The 18,321-nt window shown below is 42.3% G+C and overlaps 1 protein-coding gene across 1 annotated transcript in view; it reads left to right on the plus strand.

Annotated features, from left to right (window-relative positions):
* The window catches only part of met (MET proto-oncogene, receptor tyrosine kinase), an 86,459-nt gene that overhangs the window by 54,581 nt on the left and 13,557 nt on the right, over window positions 1-18,321 (plus strand). Inside the window, exon 11 of the mRNA XM_050072845.1 lies at window positions 14,478-14,687. Coding sequence (XP_049928802.1) covers window positions 14,478-14,687 — 210 coding nt within the window. The remainder of the gene's footprint in view (window positions 1-14,477; window positions 14,688-18,321) is intronic.

Consider the following 18,321-nt stretch of genomic DNA (forward strand, 5'->3'; position numbering starts at 1 on the left):
AACGGACACGCATCCAGTGGAAATCCGGAGTAAGTGGTTGACCCACAAGCCTCATCAGCCTGTTACCAGTATCAATATTAGCACTTGGGAGGGGAATTTCTTTTGATGCTATGAACATTGAAACCTTGTAGGGAGAGAAATAAGAATAAAACTTAATTAGATTTACTATTTTTTGGTAAAAGAATCATACAAAAAACTCAGGAGATCATTGGTACTTTCCAACAGTTTCCTTTCTGGCCTCTCAAACTTCCTTTTGCATCTTTTTACATCTCCACCATCCACTGGCATCTTAAATAAAACCATTGTTTTAATCTCTGTAGTTCTTGAGATGCAGTGGAAACACACACACACACACACACACACACACACACACACACACACACAAATCAATGATTTAGTTCCTGAGTGTATTTCCTGTGGCTTCCACATCCTGGATCTGCACAGTTGAAAAAGATCCATTAGAAATATCGCATGATAAACAGCAGGCAAAATGGGAAAATAAAGGTCTCAAATAGCTCGCTGTCACATGCATGGTATTGTCATTATACATACTAACGCCCCCAAAAACCATCTAGAAGAAATAGAAAGAGGTCTCGACAATGGAAAAGAGCTAAAGTGTCAGACAAACAGGAGAAGAAAGGAAATGGAAAATCCACAGTCTGATCTGTAGGATCCAGCTGTCACCTCTGACTCACACACAGTAGCACAGCAAGGCCTTTAGGATGCTCTGGCTCTCCTCACCTCCGTCAGACTTTATTCTACTTATTGTGGGAAAATGATATTGCATGCTCGGAGCACGTCATCGCTCCCTCAGACTGGCTGGCCTTTACAGCGACTGCCCGGAGGTGTTTTAAATCATCCGACCCTGACACTCAGCAGGCTTTCAGCACGCTGTCTGCAGGTCATTAAAATGTCTGCAATTGATGCTGTTTAATTATAAGGGTCTTAAAATGGTGTTTAATGTACAAAAAATGTCACCCAGGGCACAGGTCAAAGGAACCACTGCTTGGTTTTAGTTAAAAAGACATTTCAAGGTCTCATCAGTGCTCTGGCAGATCCTTGACGTTAAGACCTGGACGAATGACCCCTACAGCCTATAAATTATGTCACAGGATCATAGATGGATTGAGGCAGGGATGCACAATGACTGAATTGGCTGAATAGGTTCACCTATACAGACAATTCTAATGATCTCCAATAATGACTGTTCATCGAAAGACCATAGGGACGTCACATGGTCTTCAACAAAAGAGTTTTTTTGACACAGAGTGTGGAAGAACATAAGAGATCACTAAGCTAAATTATTGGCTCATCGAAAAAGTGAGGACCCGCAGGCAAACAAAGTGGTATAAATTCATTTCAACTTCTGGATATGGATATATGATAGAGAAAATACACAAAAGGAATAGAAACATAAGGAAAAAAACAGCAGTGAAATAATAGTCTAGTCCCGGGACTACTACAGAGAATTATTACTGTACACAAATGCAATGTCTAACATCTCTGTGCATGCTTTTAGCTTGTGCTCTATCTACAAAGGCTCGTGTCTCGCACTATTAAAACACAGAGCTTAGGGTTTTTATGACTCGATGATAGGCCGAGATCACCTGATAAGATGGAGTGTTTGCTGTGCTTCCCCTCAGTCTCTGTTTTGTGGAACATCTTTTACACGAGAATATAAAACTCCATGGGGAGATGCAGACCGACACTTTAACACGGACACAAACACGAAACACGAAAAAAACAATATTCCTTTGCCCCCTGTTGTGCAGCTCTACAAAAGTTTTCAGCCAGAAAAGAGTCAGCGCTGTCTGAAATAATAAAACTGACCACAGAAAGTACCCACCATGGCTTCTCTCTGTGTGAACTTACTGACCCTCTGATCCACTCTTATAGCGCGCTCGCTTGGGTAACAGTCTCACAGCTTGGGTTTCATTGCAGTTGCTGCTGAAATGATACCACGTCCTTTGACAGAAAGGAGAGAAGTGGAGCGCCTTTTTTATGGAACTGCTCAGAATTCTCCACGTTAAGTCATTTAAGTTCTTATCAAGTCCTGCCTCACATTAGCTAAACCCAGACAAGAAAAGTAATGGCAACAGGCAGAGTTGCTGCAACTTTTCTGAAGCAACTCAAGATTTATTTCTATGAATGTGGTAAAAATTTCAAAACTCTATCAGTCATTTTAAGGAGAATGAAATTTATTGAGGACTTTTAACAATTTGTGTCTTGTTAGAATCTTCTTTCATACTTTAAGAGTGAAGGTGAAATATTTCTCAGTGATTCAAACAAACAAACAGACAACCTTTTTCTTGGTGGTTATAGATCATCTGTCTCATTCTCATGAATATCTCAAGAACACCTTGAAGGAATGTGTCTCAAATTTGGCACAAACGTCCACTTTAAGGTCATGGATGAACTGATTACATTTTTATAGTGCAATGTCAAGTTCACTGTGACCTTGCTTCCATCTCATTCTCATGAATGTGATATCTTAAGAATTTCTTAAAATTTGGCGCAAACGCCCACTTTAAGGTTGATTGATGAGATTTTGTGGTCACTGTGACCTCACACAAATTTTATGGCCTTAACTCAGCAATTCATATTCGTTAATTATGTTACAAAACTTTACACAATGACAAACATTCACTTTGACTTAACAGTGAATTGATTAGATTTTGTTGTTCAAAGGTCAAGGTCAATATGACTTTGCATCCGTCTCACTCACGTGAATGTGATATCTCAAGAAGGCCTTTAGGGAATTTTTCTTAAATTTGACACAAACGTTCACTTGGAAGAACAGACTGATTGGCCAAAAACACGTTTCAGGAGGTCCAGACCTCCCGAAACGTGTTTTTGGCCAATAAATCAAGTAAATCAAGAGTCACTTATCAGACACTTATTTTGACAAAATTTCACACAAACGTCTAACAGGATAAAATAATGAGGTGATGACATTTTATATCCAGAAAGGTCACCTTCACTGTGACATCATCATGTTCGGCAAAAACACTTTTCTGTCCATTATTCAAGGTCACATCTCAGGAACAGAAGGGGAGACATTTGGTCAGATACTGGCTTAATGTGTTTGACGCATCCATGTTTTCACAAACATTTATGTAAGCTGTCGTACAACTTGAGTGGATCACAAAGGCATACAACTGCAAAGCAGTAATTCTAGTTTATTGCCGGATCTGCACAAAATTCTCCATGTAATGTAACCTCTATCAATAATAATAATAATGATCTTTATTTATAACACGCTTCTTAAAACGGAGCTGCAAAGTGTTTTACATGTCAATAATTTAAACAGACAAGACATGAAAAGAACAACTTATAAAAAACCTGATAAAAACGCTTTAATGTATAAAAACTGAGGAAATAAAGGCAGGCTAAATTTAACTCAAATAAAATCAGGAAACGCTCTCTGATAAAAGTCTGTTTTAAGAAGGGACTTCAAGAAGATCACTAACTCGGCCGACCTGATTAACTCGGGCAGATTGTCCCAGAGCCTCGAGGTCCTGACAGCAAACACCCTGTCCCCTTTAGTTTTCAGCCTCTGGAACAGGAGGACCTCGAAGTGCGTCCTGGTGCGTACGGTACTAGAAGCTACTAGGAGGTCAGAGATCTAGCTGGGAGAGAGACCACGAAGAGCCTTAAAAGTAATCAGTAAAATCTGTTCTAAAACATACTGGAAGCCAGTTTGAAGAGGCTGAAACTGGAGTGATGTGATCACGTCTCTTGGTTCTGGTTTAACCTCAAATCAGGTCCTGTTTTACTTTGGCTAAACTGAACCAAGAACATTTTTGGCAACAGATGAAGCTACTGCATTTTTTTTTTTAAACAACTCAAGATTTTTTTTTTCTCTATAAACTTGGTAAAATCAAAAATCTTTCCATTATTTTCAGTTAAATGTATTGATTAAGTTAAAGTCTTTGAGGACATTAAACAACTTCTATATCATTAGAAGCTTGTTAAGAGTCAGTTACTTTGAGAGTGAAGGTGACATAGGCTATTACTTGGTGAGTCATAACAAACAAACAGCCCTTTTCACAGAGCAGAGGTGTGTTGTTTTCTGTGTGATGTTTGCCTGAGGGAGGGGGTTTGAGGACAAGCAGTGCTTTGTCATGATGTTATCTGTCATCCTGAGGCGCACGCTGCTGCAGGTTCAGTCAGGAGATAATAATACGCTCCGTAAACACACACATTCGCTGATACGGAACATGGACTCTTATGGAATTATGAAACGAGACTTGCATCTCAAATCTTTGTGACACAAATATCCCTTTATCTCTGTCTTTTCCCTCGTTTGTCTCTTTCACACACAGAGATACACACACACATTCACACACTCCCTGCAGTGTCTCAGCTTTCAGTTTCCCTTTCCCTGGTCATTGACCTGTGTTCAGGTCAGCGGTTGATGGCTCTCTGGAGAGCTCGGGCCTCATTACATGCAAACAGCGTGAACAGACGTAGCTCCAGCACTCTGAAATCAGGTTTATGATCCAAAAATTTCTGCTTCAAATCCCAGAGTCCCCCGACACGTATCTGGATTTGCATCCACCGCTGCCTCGCTCCCTGAAAAAGTTCCTATCAAAGCATCTTTGAGCACTTATCTTCCAACTGCTCCTGTGAAAATGCTCTGAGGGTCAACAGTAGACATCTGTTGCTGCATGTGGAAGTTTCCAGGTGTGAATGTATGCATCTGTATGAGGCAAAGCCGTTTGTTTGGTGAACTCTGTGTGGATGAATAAAGGTTAAAAAAACAGTTGAAAGGTCAAAAGCAGCTGAGCAAACTGGGCATGTCAAGGCTGTAAATAGTTGTTTATATTAGACAAAGAGAGAGATGACTGGTTGCTCCATTTAATCAGACGTAGATCAAAACCTTGTGGAGAGCAGGAACATGAAACAACAGGACTTTAAGGCCATGACAAAGACCTGCAGTGGTCGAAACATGATTTAGCCACCACAATAAAGGCTTTTCCTTCCATGTTTTCTACATTTTTGGAGTGCCTGGGTGGCTTGTATCCAGTAGTTTGTAAAACATGCAATGCCCTGTAATTGATAAATCCAACAAAGTGTCCTAATATACCAATAAAAAAAAGACATTTTTTAATTATTTTATGTATTTCAAGTTTGTTTTCAGATAGTTTGACTTACTGTGAGGTCTGTTTTGCCTGTGAGTAATACAGGACAAAGCAGACAAAGCAGATGCATTGTCACCATAGTTTCCTGCAGTTTAATATACTGAACTCACTGATTTAGAAAACTAGTTAACAGACTGTAACAGTGTTTCAGGCGCCAGCCAATCAGAAACAAGTATTTTTTGTGACCAGTCATAATAGCCTATCATTAACAAAGGCTTTTAAAAGACTACAAAAATCTATATTTCTATTACGGCCAAATATATGGTCTCCAGTGTCAGTTTTTTTCTAAACTGTGCTTAAATTTTCCAGCTGAGTTTACTGCGTGTAATTCCAGCTGTAATCGTAGATGCGTGGGGTCATTCATTGTGTTAAAATGTTCTTTATGTGTCACCTGCAGGTTAACACCGGGGGAGACAGGGTTCAGTTCACTTTCAAGTCCATGACACATGCTGTGACTGTCTTTAAAGGGGACCTATTAAACTCGTTTTCAGGTTCATACTTGTATTTTGGGTTTCTACTAGAACGTGTTTACATGATTTAATGGTCAAAAAACACTTTCCTCATACTGTCCGTGCAGGAACATTTGTATTCACCCTCGGTCTGAAACGCTCGTTTTAGCACCCCTACTGAAAAAGCTGCTCTGATTGGTCAGTGTCTCCGGGTCTTCTGTATCTTTATGACTGTAACAGTGAGAAAAATCCTGAGAAAAAGCTTTTACACCAAATTCGTCACAACCAGACATGTTCCAGCAGGAATCTGATCCGAAATCAGGTATTAATTCACAACATCAGCAACCAAGATTACAGGTGGCATTAGCATGTAACGACATATAGCCTACGTTAGCAGTACTTGCAGCAGGGAAATGACTGTAACAGAAAATAGTGGCACTCGTCAAAAATGACCACGTAGAGCTTTTAAACAGAACCGGACATTCACCAGCAGGTACATGAGCTAAAAGAGGGGTGAAATTAAAAAATTATGTAAGTGTATAAAACGGCAACAAAGATTCCATGTTTCCCTAACGTTAGCAGTACTTGCAGCCGAAAAAAAGGACTGTAATGGAGTATAGCGGCCCTTTCTACCATGAAAAATCAAAAATAAAACCTTTTAAACCAAAATCTTAGCAACCGGACATGTCCCAGCAGGAGTCTAATCCAAAGTCAGGGAGAAATCAACACGTCAGCAGCCAACATTCAATGTTTCCCTGATGTTAGCATGTAGCTACGTGTAGCAGTGTATTTGCACGCAGTGTGTGTATAGCAGCATGTTCTCCCATTAAAAATCACCAATAAAAGGTTTCAAACACAACTGGACATGTTCCAATATGATCCAAAATAGGTGGGACTTTAACATGTCCGCAACCTAAACACATGTTTCCCTGATGTTAGCATGTAGCTTTGTGTAGCAATGTACACTACGTCATATCTTTGCAGTTATGTATCTGCAAATAACCATATAATGAAATCCGTCACAAACTGACGTAATCTTGTAGCCAAAAGAGAAAAAAACGTTAGAAACAGCGTATTCAGAACTGTTGAAGTCTGAGGTTTTTACATACATTTACCTTTATTTTTTCATCTGACATCGTTGCAGTGTGTATAGAGAGAGAGAGAGAGAGAGAGAGACTGTGGAAAAGCATAATAGTTGCAGGCAGACTACACTTTGAAATCTGTTTTTAAATCTGTGTGATCCGTGTCCCGTCGAGAGGTGAAGAATAAACGACTCTAGGACGACTGAAAGACAGCGTGTTGAAGTGAACCCTCGCCCCGATAGTTTATTGTTCATTTTAAACTGGAATAACAGACGAGAGGAATGACAAACACTAATCTGACTTCCTAGAGAGAGAGAGAGAGAGCGAGAGCCTGAAGCGAGCAGCCTGTATAAAATAAGGCTATCATTACTAATGATTTAGGATGGGATCATGCCCCGTAGGGCCCCAGCTGTCGCCTGTTAAATTCCTTCCAGTAAACGGGATGAGTTGAGGCTCAGCCTGGGAAGGGACAGTATAACTGTCTTATTGTCTTAACCCCTCGAAAGACAGGCAAGGATCTTAACAAACTGACATCCCAGAGGTTTCCATCGCCAGCGGAACGGCACTCTGGGTAACGTGAGCCAGCTTCTCATGCCCTGTGGAGTTGCATTCATAAACCTAAATGACGGCCGTGCGATCACAGCGGCCAAATGATGTTCAGTTGGTGAATTCAGTTCTGCAGTCAGACAAGAATCTATGAGATCTTCGCACTGAAGCAGACTGGAGAGAAGGAGAAACCAAGACTGCTTAAAGGCAGCAGTTGAGGGTCAGGGGTCTCAGTTGGAGCATGAAAAAACAACACCCAGTGTTGACTTGATATCTGCCTCTCAGATCTCCAGTAAAGCCTGGTCTCAGCCAATCTCAGCTTTCCCACAAACATGAAAGAGATCTTTTTTACGATCCGTCGTGAAAAGCTGGCACGGTCACAAAGCCAATCGGGTCTGCACATACACAAAAAACAGCAAAAAAGTGATCTCTGAATTTTCACAGTTCACTCTCAGAGCTCAGGGAGCGGAGTTTATCGCAGCAGCCTCACTCTGCCGAGCTGCACCATCACGGATGGTTTGGTTTAACTAGAGGCATCCCCGTAGCCAGACACCTGTCGTCTGCATTCACACATTGGCTTGTTTCGTGTCAGACTCCTCTTCCTATCTCACCCCAGTGGGCTCAATCCCTCCAGCTGACACCTGAACGCCTCATGAAGCCTCTTTCCTTTCCCATGCCCCCCACAGCTGGGGGGTATCTGAGAGGAGGAAGTGAATGAAAGTGAATATTTTCCCCTCCGTCAGCAGTCAAGGTGCTTCAAACGGTAGAGCTTCATATCGGCAGTCAGACGACAAGACTGTGGTTGTGCACTACTGGTATTAATAAGTGTTTATTTATCAGTGTGCCAACAAAGGACGACTGTTTTGTCGTCTCACGTCGTCTGTGTCTCGGCCGAAAAGTTGCGCTTGAAAACACCACAAAGACAAAAGCCAATGGCAAACTAGCGCAAAGGTTCTGCACCTGCATGAGAGGAGGTAAAGCAGGATTTATACTTGTGCGTCAGCTGTATGCAGAGCCTACGCCATAGCTTGCGCATAAATATAACATGCTAACGGTATTAGCACAAGCCTATGGAATTTTACATTGTATAAATTAGCCTAGCGATGCAGTTTAGTGTTGATCTGCACTGTGGTGAATGATAGGAGTGAAGTCTAGAAAACAGAGATAGCATGAGCTTATACAAAAAAAAGACAAGATGCAAAACACATTATGTGCAGTTACAAAAATATGTGATGCCGAAGCAGAGAGAGTGAAATTTAACCTAAAAATCAAGATAACAAGCAAAGACACGGCTGAACTGGAGACTTTAAATCCAAAATAAATAAAAACACCACACAGCGCGGCAGGAAACTGTGGAAAACTCCACTGGTATAAATCACTCTAGATTTGACAAGCACATTTGTACGTGGGAGCTCCGTTATGACTTTGCTTTTTCGCAGGCTGTTACACTAATGATCCTTCAGGGACGGCGGAGGTTTTTCGGGATCGCTGGTTCTCTCATCACCCCACAGTAAACCTCTCGGCCCGCTCACTGCAAGCGATTGTATTTACAGCTGCTGCCGACCTACAGCCCCTCACCTCCTCTCCCTTAAATAAGAGGAGACATCCACTGAACAATGAAACTGACTGAGGTTTCCACTAATTCACAGGATATTTTTCCTTTCGTCGCACCCCTGGGAGACGGGGTCGAGGAGGAGGAGGGGGTGTTACCCTTCAGTCCTGTTCTGCTTGCTCCTTATTGCTGTGTGGAGGAGGGAGGTTAATTGGATTGCTTCTGTGAGGTGACCCAGCGCTCCCCTCACACACAGACACATTCAATATGCATGCACAAGTGTGTTTTGAACGTGTTCATGTCTTTATTTCTTGTAGTTAAGCGTTTTCGGATGCACGCAGCTTTGAGTGTGTGTTCGTGTGTGTCCATCTGCGCTGCTACAGCTCACTGGGGAGTCAGATTGGGAAGTGCACGAGGAAGTTTCAGCAATACTTAGATAGAGCTGCTGCTACTGCAGTCAGAGTGACTCTCTGGGGACTCAGATAGCAGTTAAAGTGTTGGAAGTCAACCTGTTTGTTGAGCGTTTTTTGGGATGTAACAAACTTTACGGCCCACAGTGCTTTGTGCAGTGGGTGCCAACTGGTGTAGCCTCAGGGTCCACACAGGCTGACATCATATTTTGTTATTTTTTATGTTGATTTATGTCCATTTTATTTCGCAATATGAAAATATACAATGCAGATGGAGCCAAATCTAATAAAAAGAGCAGTAATGCAACAAAAAAGCACAAACAACCATTATAAACCGCTGAGCGTCTTCTTTTCCCACCTCCTGTCAACATATAATCAACTCAAGGACACATCTACCTTTGTAGCCCAGAAGATAAACAAACACTATCATTGGACACCACAGTGCAAACATCAGCATTGATGTCTCAGCACGCAGCCAAACAAGTCTGGTTTGTTCTGAGTGCACCTGCGTGGAGGAATATCACGCCAACATCACACCTTTTAACGGCTTTCAATTGATATTGCAAAATGAATAAACCACAGTCTCTGTAATTAATAAAGGCATCCTCCTTTTCTCCTGATCTCAGCGTTACCACAGAAATATGAATCCTTAAGTGTAGACAAAAAGTTTCCTGCAGTGATGCAAGACTACGACAGCATGTTGACAGGCAATAAACAGGATAATGGATCATTTTCATAAACACTATTGGCCCTTTAACTGCTCCTGTTACTGTTGCTTGTCAAATCAAATCAACAACAGCTTTCAGATTAGTGTACCTGTTTATTTTCCATATTCCTTTTTATAGTCTCTACATTGATTTTGAGTTTCTTCTCTTACAGGACGAGGCTCCCTGTCCAAACTCTCCCACTCTCTGTTTGTAAAACTGTGGACTTTACTGTTGACCACACTGTGTAAGAGTGTGACTTTAACAACACTTGGCTGTTGTTGAATTTCAAGTCTTTATCAACACTATGTTTTGCACGTGTGGGAATTTGTGTCGTTATGAAACTGTAGGAGAGAATAAAATAAGACGAGCCACATTTTTAGATTTTGGCAGATGACAAACAAGAGGCTCAATCCCAGTTCACCCCGTGCCTCTTCCATTTATGCTGCGTTCACTAGAATCAGGGAAACAGTAGACAGAAAAGAAGATATCATTTTAGCCAACGAGAGTGGGAGGGTAAAATTTGGAGATGCCGGCGGAAAATGCCGTCAAAATTTATCGTTAGACAGTTTTGCTGTTCAGAGTTAGAATGTTGAACTCTTTGCCATCCTGTGCACCAGATGTTTCTTGACTCCCTCACACAAGAAGAAAACACGGGTGATCTGGACAATTACTGAGTACATTACTAGAAAAATTACATAAAATATCATTCCATTCTTTGAAAACAATATGGTATCACTATTGCAACATAACGTCAATCACGTTTTGTTTAACTGATTTCTTACTGATTTTTAACTGATCGTCTGACTCCATGTGAGTGCAGCATTAACCCTACTCCTCTATTTTGCATGTGTACAGGGAGGGTGTCCCAATTCTTGTTGAGATAGAGAGAGATCTTGTAGACCTGAGAGGTGGAGGAGCCATGCCATTTAGGATCTTAAACAATAGGCAGGCATCAGTGTATTTTGTTAGGTTTTCCCAGCTGAGGATGTTATATTTGCTGAGAATGTGACAATGATGATGAGTATTTGGTTTTCTGTCAAGCACTTTGAGAGCCTGCTTGTACAGAGAGAGAATGGGTTTCAGCGTTGTACTTTTTGCATGGGTCCAGCTTGTTATACAGTATGTTAGATGAGAAATGATCATTGCATTCATTTAAAGAAGCGCAGCAGTGGATGTTAGACAGTTCCTCATATATCTAAAATTAGCTAAATTATATTTGGCAGTCTGCATTACTCTTTTTACTTGTTTTTTGAAAGATAAAGTAGGGTCAAGGACAACGCCAAGATATTTAAACTCAGTGACTACCTTGATCGGTTCTCCAGCGACAAACATTTCAGGATTGATATCCGATGTCGAGCTTGCTTTTGTAAAATGCAAACTGTTTTCTTAACATTAAGAAACAGTTGAGACTCATTGAGCCAGTTGTTGACCTTCAGCATTACAGCATTCAATTTGGCAGCTGCCAGTTCTTTATTTTTTGCATGAGCATAAATAACGGTATCATCTGCGTACATCTGAACTTCGCACCCTGTGCAGATGGACAGAAGATCATTTATGAATAAACTAAACAGGAGAGGTCCCAAGATGGATCCCTGGGGCACACCCATAGTGACTAGCATTATACCAGCTAGCTATCATGTTGTATGGTGAGGGTAACTGCGCTCCAGCAGTGAGCTTTAGCACCACATTTCAAAACGTTAACTCTTATTCATTTAGAGGTGGTGTTATAATGTTTGGTGACGTAGATGTCTTGCCTCTACCAGATTTTCTTTGGTCTTTGCTGACAGAGAGCCGTCTGGCAGCATTAACAGACAGAAACATATTGCCCACTGCCCACCCTCTGGTAAGTTAATGTTAGTCTTGGCTGCTCTGCTCTGCGCACAAGCCGGGTCAGGTTGGAGCTAGCTAGCTGTGCCTCTCATTTGCAATCACTAATTCTAAAGAGGGTTTGAGGCTCATCCACCGAGGCAACCTGGGAAGAGACCTGAGGATGGGCGCAGTGTTTCCACAGCAGCCCTTTTTGTGTAGACTTGCAGTGTTGCTTGCAGTACTCGCCGAATAAGTGGCATTGCACTAGCTTGCTCCCACAGAAGCCAGGTGGAGCGCAGTGCAGTAAGTTAAGGAGTAGCAAAATTATCCAATAGACCAACATGAGTAACCAGTCAAAAATACTCTGGGCGGTTAGCCGATTATCATTCAGACGTTGACGTCCTGAGAATATCGTCTACCTGACATAACAGACACTGATCTAACAGCATTCCTAGGCGTCTTCTGTTTCTTACATTTGTCTGATTTGCTGCTGAAAACCGCTAAAAGATGCCTATAGCCCAGGCAAGAGGACTCACCACAGCTGAAGACGGCATGTTCAAAAGGTCCGGCTCCAAACTCTTAACGTCTGTTTGCTTAAACACCATCAACGACTAATGATGACATGATCGAGTCTTGAAGGTTTGTCACATTTCACAGGGGAAGATTTCAACCATTACTCCTTGTAACTCTGTTCTGAGGTGCAAAGTACCTGAAAACGAGGGGCAGGGATTTGAATAAGAAATGTGACTGGGCCAAGATTTCATTTTGATTGACAGCAACTGTTTCTGCCCAACTGTCCATGTTCTCCACCCTCTAGTTCATTCCTACTGTGTGTAGTTCAACCAGAGAAACACCACAAACAAAATGAAGATTACTCAGAAGATAATTGGTGTTAAGTCCCCCTAGCAACTGCACAAGGCAAAAAATGTTACACAGACATGAAGTCCACGTTCACATTGAGCAGCCAATACAAATTAATGCAGTCGCATAAAGTTAACATCTTTGCCATGTAAACACAGAAGACATCAGCGTCTCTTTACCCGTCTTCTCTTCAGACAAGATGAAACTCTGCCACACCACAATAAAAAAGGACTTAGGGTGTTTCAGTTTCTCACTGGGGGTTCTTAATGAGCACAAAAGCTGCGAGGCCTACGTGGGCTGAATCCAACACGGGATAAAACTCTGTTGTGCCCTCGGGCCGTGAATGTAAACACTTCAGCATGGCTGAAAACTGGCAGCGTCTCATATAATGTGTTGAGTATAAAAGAAGCTGCCAAACTGAGGATTACTGCTGGATGTTTTACATTGTGACTGAGTGAAGACCTGGAGGGAGCTGTCTTTACTCTGAGCAGTAGGAAAGCTGAGAGGTTGAGGTGCTGTATCTCTTTATGCATGTGTGTATGTGTACCTTGAAGGACCAAAAATGCCCTGAAAAGATTTGAAGCACGTTTGGTCTTCAGTTCTTTAAGGGACTATTTTGGGAACAGGTACAGATTAATACACAGTCTGAATTAGAAATAGCTTTAGATTAGATTAGAAGAGAGGCGGTGTGCATCTCAAGCTCTTGTTTACGGGGACACGTAAAATAATATAAAACTCCCATAAATATGAAACAACCTTAAACAAAACAAGATATTTAAAGAGTAGGGAGTGATGCTTGGTATGTAGCAGTGAAGGTCAGAAAATAAAGGGAGTCAGTAAATCGTCTTTACTAGGACAGTGTTTTAATAGACAATATTTGTGAGTGTGTTTTCGGATGCAGACTGAGACATTGTACCCAAATCCACCTGAGCAAGGTGGCCTGAGATCAGTTCCAGTTAAATATGGTTTGCAATATACTGTATACTCCGACAAGTAGAAAATGTTTGTGCCCCAACCTGTAATTATAAGTGGTGCTCCTGTTTTGTTGGCAAGAAAACAGGAAATATAAAATGCCTCACTAAGGTATAGGCCAAAAATAAAATAATGTTCAGCAGTAGAAGATGGGTGCGTGTTCCTTACTTTGGCTGCAGCACCTACAAATGGTGGGGCTTCCTCTAGTTGTGCTCATGTGGCTGCGACCACCCATACGTTGCTCTCCAGCTTCCCTGCATGCATGAAAACGTGTGCCAACATTGTTTCCTAATAAGGAAGGTAAACACCTGGAGCCAGATCATAAAACTCAATGTAGGTTCACGGCTAAAACTGTGTATCCACAAAAATACCAACATGTACATGCATTCTTTTCCTCAGACTTATAAAGACGCACGTAGGCATGATTCTGTTATTTCCACTCTTACGGATGTAGAAACATCCGTAAACATCAGTTTGCATGTTGTTACCTGAGCCGGCACCACCATTCATTAGACCTGTCAGTGAGAATTACAGCAAAGAACGTGCAATTTAACTGACTGTGTCGCATCAGTGAGGTTCTCCAATGGTGCCAGAGCAGCTGTCGTTATGCACAGCTGTGGATATTTGATGTGCACATACCTCTAATTCATCACATTTCTGCAAACCATCTTCGTGGTAAAGTCTCAATCATCTTTATTATTAAATGGCAGAAAGATAATCTATGATTCATTCACAGCGCTCATGTTGAAACTTTACAAAGTGCTTCACAACATTAAAACTTAATCATTCAACGGGGAGATGATGGCTCAAATGTAAATGAAAATAATAATGAAATTCATCACTTACAAATAACTTAAAATGAAGTTTGTAAATGTGCCTTTTTTATGTAAGCCTGCAAACAATTTTTTTTATCTGTCTGTGTTCCTGAATGCCTCTCTCCTCCAGAGCTGTGTGTACGGTGAGAACCGAACATCCATCCAGTGCACCACGCCCTCTCTGGCCAAACTGGCTCTGCAGCCGCCCGTGGTCACCAAGGTGGCGTTTGTGCTGGACGGCTACTCTACAGATCAGTGGGACCTGATCTATGTGGAGGACCCGCTCTTCCAGGACCCCAAACTCACATCTAAGGACAACAAGAGCATCGTGGAGCTCAAGGTATGTTTGGAAAAAAATAATTGATCAGCAAATGTTACATGCAGAACTACATCCTTTGGTAAAGATTAAAAGTCTTGCTCAAGGGAACTCCAGCGGGGCAGACACTTCCAGAAAGAGAGAGAGAGAGAGAGAGAGACATGGGCTGGAGTCAAACCCGGGCCGCTGCGGCAACAGCCTTGTACATGGGGCGTGTGCTCTAACCACTAAGCCACCGACGCCCCACCAATAAAAGCTTTTAAACACAACTCCACATGTTCCAGCAGGAATATGATCCATAATCGGGGAAAAATTTTATAACATTAGCAACCAAGACAGAACCTACATATTCCCCAAACTTTAGCATGTAGCTACATGTACGCTGGCAGCACTTGCAGCTGGGGAACAGCTGTAATGGAAGATACGTCACTTTCTCCCATTAAAAATCACGGATAAAAGCCAGTATAGAAAACCAGACATGTTTCAGCAAGAATATGATCCCAAATCTGGATGACATTATCAAAATCGGCAACCAAGATTACATGTTCCTATGATGTTAGCATGTAGCTAAATGTAGCAGTAGCCAGAGAATGACTGGGTAGTGTGCAATTTCTCCACTTAAAAATCACCAATAAAAGCTTACTGTTCCAGCACGAATCTGACCCGAAATTAACAACCAAAATCAGTGACCAAAATCAAGTGTTTCCCTGACGTTAGCATGTAGCTACATGAAGCAGTGCAGGCTTTGAATGTAAACACTTGAAGTAACAGGTGGGAGATGATGACTATATAAAGAAATCTGTAACAAGCTGATGTCAGAGTATAGAGACAGAGCGCAATGCGTCATAATCTGAAAGCCACGCCCCCAAAGGGGAAACGAGGCCCGCTTTCCCCTCACACCTTCCCCCTCCGTTTCCAGCCTGTTGAGTTTTCCCTAAATCCAAATGCCGAAAAGTTGTTGTGTGGTGTGCTGCACGGCCAGAGCTTAGCTTTTATCAGCTGCCCAGCAGAAAAACGGAATCTTGTAGAAGACAAAAGTGCACGAACAATGACCCCCCTACACCACCCTGCTAACCCTGGCTCATATACAACACTGCTACAGGTCTTTAGTGATGTGCTTGTGTTGATTACTAAAATCAGCTCCACAGATTTGTTAGACTCTAGCTCTGTAAGCAGCAGGACACCACATTTAACATTCAGAGATGTTTACTTGACTGGTTGAGATGAATTCACAGTTTGGAAACAGGTCACTGAACTTTGCCTCCCAGTCCACACGTTCACACGTACAGCCGCCCATGGTCATGGTCCAGGTCAAGTTGGGAAGGAAACAATACTGAAAGAAAAACAGGAAGTGGAGTCTGTTTCCCATCGTTTACACCCCCCCACCCGGACCTCCCCATCCCTTCCCCACTGCTGTACCTCTCTATGTATTCTCTCTGCTGACTTGCATTGTTCTGCCTGCCGAGGTCAAAGCTCTTGACATATTAATGCCACTTTTCAAACAAGTCACCACATTCCCCAGAGCCTGTTTTAGGAACACAATGAAATACATATTTCTCCTCTTTTCTTTCTTTCATTTTTTGTTGACTGCAGCTCGACGGTTTGTGGCAGCTGTGCTGAACCTCTCGCAGGGGGATCCTGGCCGCTTTTTTTTTTCCTTCTTTCTCTCTTTTCCCAGACGTGACCTTGGCCCCGATGCTAAATCCACCACCAACCCAGCCTCTATCCCCCCTTCATCCCTCCCTTCAGCCCAGACAAACCCCCAGTTTTTACCCAGGGGGATGGTACCAGGCATCACACCGAAACAGGCCACATTTAACGCCATCTGATAACCCTGCCCTGCAGTGGCCTCCAGTAAAGGGCAAATGCTGGGCTCATTTAGCACCATCTGATAACTCAAGTCCTGAAATGCCTCCAAATAAAAGACAAATAAAGGAATGTTTAGCTCTGACTGACAGCTCGGCAACAGTATGACGGCACATAAAGGAACCAAGCTGTTGATTTTGGCATGTGGCCAGGCTCTTCTCGTTGCCGATCGCTTCACGGGAGGCTGAGAAGCATCTCCAATTATCATCCACACAATTAAGAGTGACTGGTATAACTGTTATGGCTATTTAATAACTTTAATGACACCTCTCTGCTGCGTGCGCAGTATTGCCAGAGAGAGGGTGGTACTGGATGATCTTGTTACAAAGTGTTGTCTTTGTGTGTGTCCTAATTGCGAGCTGGTTGGTGAATTAGTGGTCTGCGTTGCTGTGTGAGGACTGCCAGAGTGCTCTGTGTGTGTGTGTGTGTGTGTGTGTGTGTGTGTGTGTGTGTGTGTGTGTGCGTGTGTGTGTGTGTGTGTGAGTGAATGTGTGTGTGAGAGAGAGGGAGAGTGCAGGAACAGGTGCGAGCCTCCACTCTGTATCAAATTGGAAAATCCCGAGCTGTCACGCGAGGAATGTGATCATTCTCTTTATTGCCCTCTGCTGCACTCAAACAAGTGTGTTTATGTGTGTGAGAGACAGAGAGATGGAATCAGAGGAACTAAAAGCAAATGAGAAGAGAAAACAACAACGAGTCTGACAGTGAAGAAAAGGAACAAATTAGTCCGCTTCCCGTCAACAACAAAAAAAAACCTCACTGAGTTACACACACTCACGTGGGCATTCGCTGTGTGTGCTTCCAGTCAGATCTCAGAGGGGGGAGTGTGTAGTCGTCCCACTAGGGGTCACACCACTAGAATAAGTTGCTCTGTCTTACTCACATCAGCGGTGGAGAGCTCAGTTCATGCCCAGTGCTTTCGATCACTGTGAATCATGATGAACTCTGCCAGGAAGACAGACCTGAACCTAATTTACCTCAGGATTACTTCCATGACTCTTCTCTACTCTGTTTTCCAACAGATGTCTTTTTTGCAAATCCTCAAACGTCCTAAAAAAGCTGTGAAGTTGTTACTAAAAATGGCTTCACACTGTAAAGTGTGTATTATTTTGTCAGTCATGCACCAATGTCACTTATTGGTCTATTAAAAGTCCTGTAAATGGTTTAAAAGCTGCACAAGGAAACTTTAAAGAGTGTGAGTGTTTAGGATACGGAGGTCTGTACATCGCAGAGAACACGCTCCTTTGGCCTGTGGTTGATTTATATCAAAGTGAACTTAAAAGCTTTACCAAATCTCCCCTCACCCTGCCACCCTCACCAACAGTCAGCAGCTTCCACTCTGAACTTACTGTGTATGTCCAAATTAGATTAAATACTGAGCTTCCAGGCCCGAACACTAAGACTGTGCACCATGCAGACACTGTATACATATAATAGAGACATTGTGACTTCATCTTAAACAGGGTATAGCTTTGATTAGGCCCAAAAAATCCAGCCAGACCAGAGGTGGGTAGTAACTAGTTACATTTACTCAGTTACATTTACTTGAGTAACTTTTTGGATAAATTGTACTGTGTTTTTCAGAGTAGTTTTAATGCAAAATACTTTTTACTTTTACTTCAATCAATCAATCAATTTTATTTATAAAGCCCAATATCACAAATCAGAATTTGCCTCACAGGGCTTTACAGCATACGACATCCCTCTGTCCTTATGACCCTTGCAGCGGATAAGGAAAAACTCCCCAAAAAAACCCCTTTAACGGGGAAAAAAAACGGTAGAAACCTCAGGA

Source organism: Epinephelus moara, chromosome 20 (genome assembly GCF_006386435.1).
Source record: "Epinephelus moara isolate mb chromosome 20, YSFRI_EMoa_1.0, whole genome shotgun sequence".
In the NCBI taxonomy this organism is placed as follows: domain Eukaryota; kingdom Metazoa; phylum Chordata; class Actinopteri; order Perciformes; family Serranidae; genus Epinephelus; species Epinephelus moara.